Source organism: Aphelocoma coerulescens, chromosome 7 (assembly GCF_041296385.1).
Source record: "Aphelocoma coerulescens isolate FSJ_1873_10779 chromosome 7, UR_Acoe_1.0, whole genome shotgun sequence".
Lineage (NCBI taxonomy): Eukaryota > Metazoa > Chordata > Aves > Passeriformes > Corvidae > Aphelocoma > Aphelocoma coerulescens.
Window position 1 is genome coordinate 14491184 of NC_091021.1, and position 10351 is coordinate 14501534.

At 46.3% G+C, this 10351-nt stretch overlaps 1 protein-coding gene across 2 annotated transcripts in view; it reads left to right on the forward strand.

Moving 5' to 3' along the window:
- The window catches only part of RAPH1 (Ras association (RalGDS/AF-6) and pleckstrin homology domains 1), a 92188-nt gene extending 82822 nt beyond the window's left edge, over nt 1-9366 (forward strand). For both annotated transcript variants that reach the window (XM_069022271.1, XM_069022272.1), the window contains exon 14: nt 1159-9366. In XM_069022271.1, the coding sequence (XP_068878372.1) occupies nt 1159-3129 (1971 nt within the window). In that variant the 3' untranslated portion in view covers nt 3130-9366. The remainder of the gene's footprint in view (nt 1-1158) is intronic.
- Nucleotides 9367-10351: the final 985 nt, after the last annotated feature.

A 10351-nucleotide genomic window follows, 5' to 3' on the forward strand; every position in this document is an offset into this window, starting at 1 on the left:
AAGCAAAAGTGTGTTCCTCCCATGCAGATGAGCATAATTGGGCTAACTTACTGCAAAGTATCTACTAATAAGGTATAGGTACCCAGTGTGGTCAGTTACCGTGGTGGTGGTGTATTTCTAATGCATGTTTCTATACTGTGCACTGTGAAATTCACAACTTGGCTTGTAGCCAAAACACTTCGTATTAGGAGGATGTTTATAAATTTGAGTAATGCAATTATTATTTTAATTTTTAAGAGGAATGTAGGCTTACAGTTTTTGAGAAAAAATTTAACTTGAGCAAAACCCGCCAAGTAGACTAAAATACTACCTGCTGCTTTCCCATTGATCCTACCATTAGTCAGCTTTTCCCTGTTTTTCCTTATTTTTTCTGCTTAATATAATAGTTGCATGTGTAACTTTTCTTTCCCAAGTTTACTTTGTTTTGCAGATGTCTAAACATTTCCTTCTGGGGAAATTTTCCTAGGAAATCTCGCTTCTCTTTCTTTTATCTTATTTTTTCCTTGCCAGTCTTGGATAGCAGAGCATGTGGAGAAGTATCTTGCTACTATTCCTGTGCAGAGCTTGCTCTCAGTGTGTTTTAGAGCAGTTCAGGATTTCTACATTTTGTAACACTGAACAGTGTAAGGCCTGAACTAACAGATGTAAGGATTTGACATGCTCTGGGAGGCTGTCTGTGGTTTGATTCCACTTGTACTGAGCTGAAATGTCCACAGAGTCTCTGGCTCTGCCTGCTGTCCTCTGTCATGGCCGGTGGTGCTCTGGGGGGCTCTGTTTGGGTCATTACACTTGCCCAAAGGAGGCCAGTGATTCTCACTGTGTCCCACTGCCTGTCCCATGGAAGTAACAAGGCTGGCGTATTTTCCCTCTGACAGTCAGCCTCAATTGGAGCAGACCTGGCTCCACAGAATTTTGCCGGCTCCTCTCCCGGGCTGCCCCATCCCCTTGCATGGTCCAGGCTTGTCAGTGTATGGAGTTGTCTCTTGTTCCAGTGTTTTGCTAATACTTCTTGCATGCTGTAATCTGCCACTTAATTTTTAACGATGGGCACATTTAGACCTTGACTTTATAATCTCTTTGTCTCTTTCCCTCTCTCCCTCCTTCCCTCTCTCTTCTTTTTCTCCCTTTCCACTTTCACTAAAAATCCCTTCCCCATAGGCCCGAGTGGAGCCTGCAGGTCGGCCCTTTGTGTCTGTTGCAGCTCCCGTGTCCCCGCAGACGAAAGTGGTGACCCCTTACGCAGCATCACAGCCGTCCCCGCCGCTGCCACCGCCCCCGCCCCCGCCCCCTCCGCCCCCACCGCCGCCGCCCCCACCACCCCCGCCCCTGCCCAGCCAGGCCGCCCCGTCCGCGGGCTCGCCCGCCACCATGTTTGTCAAGTACAGCACCATCACCCGGCTGCAGAACGCGGCCCAGCACGGCGGCCCTTTTTCCAAAGCTCCTGCTGCACAGCAGGCCCCGCCGCCACCCCCGCCCTCGGCAAAGCCTCAGATCCTGGTGCCCCCCAACGGGGTCATGCCTCCTCCCCCGCCCCCACCACCGCCCCCCACACCGGGCTCGGCCATGGCACAGCTGAAGCCGGCACCTTGTGCCCCCTCTGTGCCACAGTTCACACCACCACCACCGCCCCCCAAGATACATCAGGTTCAACCAAATATAAGCCAGGCTACTGTTGTCTCCTCGTTGCCACCACCGCCTCCTCCTGTGCCTGCCCCACCACCACCCCAGGCACCCCCAAAGCCTGTCATGGCAGCTCTGCCCCCTCAGCCTAGTGGGAAGGCAGCATCACCAGGGGTCACACATGTCACTCCCCCTGTGACTGTGCCCTTGCCCCTTGCAATAAAGAAACAACCAAGTGTCACTTCTCCCCAGGTGCCTCCTCTGCCCCCAGCCCTTCCTGGTCCCACTCCCCCTGCAACGTTCCCAAAGCAGCAGAGTTTCTCAGTAAAGCCTCCGCCATCCCCTCAGTCCCCAGTGCCATCAGTGGTGAAGCAGATAGTCAGCCAGTTCCCACCTCCTCCCACGCCACCTGCCACTGAGCCCCAGCCTCTGAAACCCCTTCCACTGAGTGTGGCTCCACAGTCGCCTCCAGCAGTGAAGGCAAAGCCCAAATGGCAGCCTGCTGCTGCTCCCTCACCAGATTTCCCCCCTCCTCCACCAGAGAGCAGTTTAGTGTTTCCTCCTCCACCTCCTTCCCCAGCTTCCTCTGCAGGTTCTCCCCCTCCTGACAAATCAGGGTCTCCAGTCAAAAAGGCCGGCAAGACGTCAAGCCCTGGAGGGAAGAAACCGCCTCCAACACCTCAGCGCAACTCCAGTATCAAGTCCACAAGCTCCACTGAGTACCATGAGTCCAAGAGGCCTTCAGTGGACCGCCTTGTCAGCAAATTTGCACACTCATCAGAGCCGTCAGGATCTCCTTCCAAGGAGTCATCACCTCCTCCAGCCCCTCCAAAGCCAGGAAAGCTCAACCTTTCTGGTGTGAGCCTGCCCATTGTCCTTCCACAAGGTGGGATCCCAGCCAAGGCTTCTGCTCCGAGTGTGTCTGGAAAGGAACCTGTGGTTGAATTCCCTTCACCACCATCCGATTCAGACTTCCCACCACCACCACCTGACATAGATCTTCCTCCCCCTCCAGTAGAAATTCCATCTGTGTTTTCAGGCAGCACCTCCCCAAAAGTTGCTGTTGTAAATCCCCAGCCACAGGCATGGTCAAAACCATCAGTGAAAAAAGCCCCACCACCCACACGCCCCAAGCGGAACGACAGCACCCGACTGACACAGGCGGAGGTCACAGAGCCCCCAGGGTCAGCTGGCCCACAAGTGCCCACGTCACCCAAGTCCAGCCTTAGCGTTCAGCCGGGATTCCTGGCAGACCTCAACCGGACGCTGCAGCGGAAATCCATCACCCGGCACGGCTCCCTCTCCTCTGCGCGGATGTCCAGAACGGAGCCCACCGCCACCATGGACGACATGGCCCTGCCTCCACCCCCACCAGAGCTGCTGGCTGACCAGCAGAAGACCAGCAGCTTCGGGGGCAGTCATATATCTGGCTATGCAACGTTACGGAGGGGGCCACCCCCTGCACCCCCCAAAAGGGATCAGAACACCAAGCTGTCACGGGACTGGTAGTCAGTCTCTAGGGGCCAGTGCTCTCCATGACTTGTGGGCTGCTCTGTGATCGGCTGGCCTGTGATCTTGCGCACTTGGAGAGAATGTGGGGATGTGGATGATAGCCCCATCAAAAGAGGTGATCTCAAACTGCAGCAAAGGCTAAACATAAAGACATTCCCCTTTCATGGCTAGGTTAAAAAAGTTGGGGGCTTAGGGGTGTTGATACTTTTTTGGGAAAAGTGGGTAGAGAGGTGTTGGCTTCATTCTTTCAGTTTCTTTTACCCTTCTTATGGATTAGACCAAAACCCCATTTTCTTACTTTTTCTGCATTTAGGGAATGGGGAGGGAGATAATTTTTTTGTGGTGTCTGTCCACGTGAGACATGTTTGTGCATGTATTATAAGTGTAGGTATATAATATATTGTGATATATTTCGTCGCAACTATAGAAGATAACCAGAATGTTTTTGTAGAACCGTATTTATTGTTTCAGTCAGTATATTATCTGGAATTGGACTCTAACTGGTGAAATCTTATCATAAAGATGGAGATGTAGGGGGCACTTTAAAGAAAGGAAATAAAAAACCCAAACCCACAAACTTCTCAGCAGTTTGTGGTGGGTAAATTCTGCAGAGCTGAGGTGTTCGGCTGGTAACTGTACATTGTCCATTGATTGAGAAGTACAGATGCAACATACCAAAACATTCTGGTCATAATACTACTGAAAATGAGTATGTTCAGAGGAAAGAAATAGATTTTATATATAGTGGGCTGGAGTGAAATATATTTATACTATAAAGAGCCTCCCCCTCCTTTCAAATAGTTAAAAATATACACTGATACAAATTATTTCAAACTTATTTGTCCATGCAGTTAAGTAGGATAAATACATATTATTCCAAACCATTATGCATTCTAACTAATAGTAGGCTCAAGCATTTGTTTCTATGGCTTAAGATGAATATATTTGTGTTAACCCCTTCTGAAAGCTGCCAGGACTCCTGCAATCAAAAATCCTGCCAACCCCCAAGGCTGACCCACGCTGATCCATGAGCTGTCCGTGTAATTCTTACCCTGAATGAACAGGTAGGTTTCTGTAGAAAGCATTATGTGCTCACACAGGCATGCACAGCATCCAGTCTCACCTGGTCTGTGCCTGGTAAGAGATAGCGTCTTCACAAAAACAAGTGTCTGGAAATGTGCAAAAAAAGTATTGTTTGTAATTGATTAGAAATTGTCAGGAAACTTTCCCTTCTGGAAAGAGAGGAGAGAGTGGCAATTTGAGGACAAGCAGGGTAGGAATTCTCTCTCTGTTCTTTGACCTGCCAGAGAACGTGACCAGTGCATTAACCTGTTTATCACAAAGTTGCACTTCTAGCAGTCAAGGAAGATGACTGGAAGTAAAATGACCTTAAGAGGCAATAATATTTGCTAGGAATTTCATCTGAGGGCCCATATGAGTAGAAAATAGACTATTGATTTGCTTGGTTTTTTCTTAGTCACCAATTTACAATCAGTCACCAGATCAAGTATGACAGTCCTTTTTCTTCAGCAGCTACTTCAGTAGCTTGATTGTACAGTCTTACCCACATATTCAGACCTTGTGATAAGGTAGTGCAAGTGTAAGTGGTCTTATGTATCATTGCACATTCATTGCAGGGCGGTGGGACACAGCCTTTGTAAAACAGCTAAAATACTTGGACTGTACCTACCCCATCTTCAGCTGTTATAGCTTCCCTTGTCACCATGGGGATACTGTCAATAGGCTCATAGGGCAAGTAATTTCACTGTTTGCTTACTTTTTCTCCAAAAGCAAACTTTAAATGCTTTCCTTTCCCCAAAGAATGACACAAAGACAGCAGCTTGACCTGGCAGTATCCTCACATGTGTAAAACCAATATAAATTAATCTCTCATAACAGTAATTCAGGATGATAGATTTAAGAAATATTGTGACAGTGTCCCCCATTCCTTTTTGTTATAAAGTTGGGTTTTTTTAAATACAAATAATGAAATAAATGTCTTTGTGAATATTTTATGAATAGGAAAAAAAGTTTTGCTAATTTGAGGCAGAAAATAACACATCTGTAACTATATAGTTTTAAATAAGTGCATCATGAAAAGAGAAAAATTAGTGGTGCTGTCTGTGCCGACCTGTTTCATATGATTTTTTTAAAATCTGTTTCAGCACCTCTGGAAATTGTTTTAATATTTCAGACTAGATTTTTTGAGCAATAAGACTATATACCATTGTGTGCATTTTTGAAGCACTGCTATAGAAAGGCACTTTTTTGTATCTTTCAAATTGTTCACCAAGTTTTGTTTCTACTATTTTTGTGCTTACAAAGTGTCCTTAAAAGCATTTGCATTGTTGATTTTAAGCATGCTCAGTGTAGCTGGTGAATAATGTCACAGGAGGGTTGTTAAGCTATACTGCAGTTCGTGGGTGCTGTAATTTTCAGCGTTGGTCCTCGTGCTGCTTTGTACTGTACGCAGCTCCTGGGGCTCAGACACACCAGTGGGCACAAGGTGCTCACTGCAGCCGTAACCGCTCCGCCCTTAGCCATGACAGGGAAGTGGGCACATTTTCCTGCTCCATGGCAAGATCCATCTGAGCTGAATGCAGCATGTGCTCCCCGGTGAGAGCAGTCAGGAAATTCTGCTTGTCCCACCTGCTTTTCTTTTCCCAACACAGCCTCACTGGTGTGCGTCAGTTCAGCCCTTTTACTTTAGTTCATTCAGTGCGGGTACCTCTGGGCTTTGGACTCAGCGCATCCATGTTTTGAGTGCAATTTCTTCAGAGGCATTTGAGCTTTGTTCTCATTTTCCTGTGCCCAAGTTCATGTCCTCAGTATCTCTCCCTAGGCAATGAATCCATCCTTACTACTGCAGGCTGCCAGCAGTTTGCTGGGAGACAGCTGTGTAACTCCCAAGTCTGCAGCAAAAAGAATGAATGTCAGCAAAGGTGGCACCCTGTATTCCTTCTAGTTGCAGTTTCCTTCCTAAGGCAGTACTGTTCCAATGAGTGGCTGCAGCTTGCTCATGCAGCTGAGCATGGAAATGTGGCTACAAGTGTGGTTCAGACAACCTGGTTTGCCTTTTTGGGTTATGAGATACTCCCCATTGTAACTCACTTTTCCAGCATATTTACTGGTTTTGTGACAGTAAATGTGTACACCTTATTTTGCAAGAAAGTTATTTTCCCCCGTGTGCAGTCGTCTCATAATTGCACCATTATGTTTATTAAATCAGAAAATTAAGGGGCTGGATTTCAGACACACAGGAAGAGGCTTCCTGTTACAAACATGGGCAGCAATCCTTTTGGCACTGTTAAAATGGGCATGTGAAGGCTGAGTACTCCGGACACAAAGGTAGCTGGTGCTTTGATCCCAAAAAACTCGGAATGCATGGCTGGAGTTGCGTTTCGTGAGGAAGCGCATGGGCTGGGCGCTTGTTGGATGGTTGTCAGGGAAGCCCTGCTGCTGCAGGGGCAGCTGAGCAAGCACAGCTGTGTTTGTTAATCTGTTCCACATTTCATCTTCATTTCTCCTCTGCCATGCAGAGTAGCATCCACCTCTGAGTAGCAGGGCCCTGTTTAGCCAGGTTTCTGTGCCTGCAGCCCAGGTGTAGAAAGCAGGGAGCTATTCTCAGACACATCACAGTTCAGGTGTTGGGGAGTTGCTTTGAAAGGGAATACTAGGCTCTTCTAGCAGCACTAAGCTTAGATGAGAAATTATTTTTAAAACCAAAAAAACCACAGGTTCTAAACAAACCATAGGTAACATGTTGCAGGTGCCTATGCTCGGGGTCCTGTGTAGTCTTCAAACAGCTGTAGCTGGGAGAGGATGTTAGGCACAAGTGTCTAAATAATTCTGTTATTTTCTGTGGAAGAGGAAGTTTCCTGCTTCACCCTGCACAGTGGTTTCCTCCTGCAGCAGACCACCACCGACTGCTCTGACTTGGTGATGACCTCAAAGCCAAAGAGCTCCTCTCCTGAACTTTGCAGTTGCCTGCAGGGCAACAGTGAGTGACACATCAGGGAAACAAAGTGCAGGTACCTGGATCATTTGGTTTCAGGTCTGATGGGAGAGGAAGCAGTGTTTTCAACAAGTGCATTTTATGTTCTGGGCTTGCACATTTAAAGGTTTTCTAATTCCTTCTTTCTGTGCCCTTAGGCAACCAGATAAATCATATCAGCTCAGAGATAAAGTGTGGCCAGTCTTCCTCTCAGTTAAATTTTTTTTTTCCACAGTATAAGGAACCAAAAGTGCCATTTCAACAGCAGAAGGGCAAAAGAGAAATTTTCTGCTTTTTACAGAAAACAGCATAGAACCAAATTGTTTTGCTACAGTGGTACCATCGCAGGTAAATCTGTTTCTTATTCAAAGTAAGATTATAAGTGGGTCTTAATATGAGTATTACTTCAACTAGTGTCATGTTAAAATCAGTTGCACTCCAGAAAAGCAGTATAAATTCCTGGCAGAAGGTAATGAGGATGCAGCCAGAACATGGGAGTTTGGTTGGTTGCTGGTTTTTTTTTTCGTTTTAGCATTGTTAAGGTGTAGATTACGTTCTCAGTCACACAGTGCTCCTCAGCTGCAGGTGTGTCTTACTACTTTGGGGGCCCTTTTGTGGCACCTGGTTTGCATTCATTCCCTTGCACCACCGAGGCAGACTCCAAACTAGAGAGGATTTAACACTACAAGGGATAGTTTCTCTTGGATGTTTTTTGCCACGTGCTGGTTGGGTTTTAAGCTTTATTTTGGAATTGTGAGTTTGTCCTATTTCCTTTCTGAATTTTCTTTCCTTCAGTTAAAAAATGTCCATGAAGACTGACCAAACCAGGGTTTTGTTGCAGGGGGCAGCACTCGCTGTGACAGAGGCTTGGTCTAGTTTTGAAAAGTTTTAAGACACTAAACTGCAAATGAGATGACAAACGCACATGCTTATCCCGCACAGTGTAAATTACTTTAATTGCTACTAACCAACCAGAGGGAAAATAGTGACTTGGGTAATGATCATTTGGTGCTCTGAGGCACTCAGTAGGGCAAGGATGCAGTGAGCTCTTTGCTGAGCAGATGATCTTGGGTAAAGGGGAGTTAGAGAAGGTGGAAGACCAGGAGGAATAGAAACTAGTGCTGTATGCACAATCCCCCGTGGCAGGGACTTAGATAAATGAGTGAGAAGGACCTTCAGTAATAGAGTGTGGATACTACCCTCCCCCTTACTTAAATGCTTGAAGGCAACTTGTCTTTTAGGAGATTTTGGAATTCAACCATTTGCTACAGTGGAAAATAATTTGCTCCCAGCTTTCCCAAGATGCCAGAGATGCATTCAGAGCTGAATTCCAGGTATGCAGACGTGCATACACCAGTCTCTTGTTGCTAGCAGTCTCATACTGCTGCTCTCTAGCACATGTCCGGTGAGAGACGAGGGTACCAGTGTTAGATGGTGGATGTCCCTTGCCTTTAACCAAGCCTGGGAACTGGGTACACCCTTGCAAAGGACAGTTTAGCCAACAGCTGTGCCCATGGGACCCTGCTGCTGATTTGGTGCAGCACAATAGCACTTGTACTTCTAAAAGAAAAACAACTTGGCCAAAACATTTAGTAATTGGAAATCTTAGGCCTCCTAGTGGACTGCAGTGGACCAGAAATAACTGGAGCAGCAGTTTGGTTTATGGCTTACACTAATTGTTACCAGTCACTGGGAATATTCTGTATAATACTGGAGATGCAAGTGTGTCATTGCAGTGATGATTTGTCTGTGCAGCAAACTTGTGCTGAGTGCTGTAAATACATTCATGTTTACTGCTTTAAAAAGAAAATTGCACATTTTATCTTTTAATGGGATTGCCTCCCCTCTTCTTCCCTTTCCAAAAAAAAAAAAAAAAAAAAAAATCAAAGCTCTTTTAGACTGATAGCTTCAGGTTGGGGGGAGCTTTGCCATATTATAAATATATATAAATATATGTATAAATATACTTTTTTAAGCATGAGAGAGGACAAAAGAAATACGTTATAGAGTACCCAATATAGATCATTATACAATGGAATATGCACAATTCAATAAAGATGTAGTTAAATTTAATACTCTGCTTTAATCCTCTGTCTTGCAATTTTCCTTTTCTATGAGCTTAGAACCCACATTGTGTTTTCAGGTCATCAGTGGTTCCTCTCTGTAGGGGTCAGGTAGCTGATGGCCTACAGCTTACCCTTTCTGTGCTCACTGCCAATAAAACTGCTTTTATTCCTTTGCACAGTTCTTTCCAGTGGGTCAGAGGTGGCTGTACCAGCCACATGGTGCACACCAGTTACAGGTCTAAAGAGGACCCCGTGTGAAGGCTCACCTTTTCCATCTGCACCTTCCTCAGGCTTGCACAGTCCTGTCCAGCTCTGCTCATACAGAACAGCTGCTGGCTGGTAAGTGCTGCTATGGCCCCTCTCTGAGGTCCATAGGGAATGCAGCTCTGTTCCCCTGCCCTGGGAAATGCTCTCAGCCTTGTCCTGCAGCCCTCAGCAGCAGAGATTTGAGAATTACAGTAGCAGCTGCAGGAAAGGTGAAGTCCCACAGAGGTCAGAGCTGGTGAAGGCAGCAGGCTGGATGCCAAGCTTTGTACCTTTGCTGTGGGAAATGCTGTGCTCAGAGATCCTCAGGGCCAGGGCTCCTGCACACACAAGCCACAGTCCCTGGCCCTAGTGCGCTGAAAAGTCTGTAGCCAAAGACGAGGAATGTGACACGGCTGTGGCACATACGGGGTGTGCTTCGTTCTTTTTATTTAGGGCTCATAACAAGAGGGTTTAGTACACAGCAACAGTTAATTCCAAGTACAATTAAAAAAAATTTAAAAATTGGCTTTTGCACTCATTGGAAGGTGGTTCAAATGGCACACACACTAAAACATTACTGGCGGCATACAGCTCCCCAGAGTCCTGCGGGCTTGGTCATTTTCAGTGGGCTCTGCATCCATCCACTGCATCAGCAGTGCCAAAAGCAAAAGCACAGCGTGCTGCTCCAACTGCAAACCAAAAGGGGGTATCTGCTTTCAGAAAAAGTGCATGGACAAAATCCATGTTAGACACTGACATCTCCAGAGAATTCATAGAAACTACTTGTCCATGCAAGTCACAAAAGACACTTTTTCAAATGTGAAAAGAAGCACTTGTTCTTTACAAAAAAATCTTGGACATGTCAGCACTTACCAAGGCGCTGTAATGGAAATAAATTTGTACATAGCTCTTG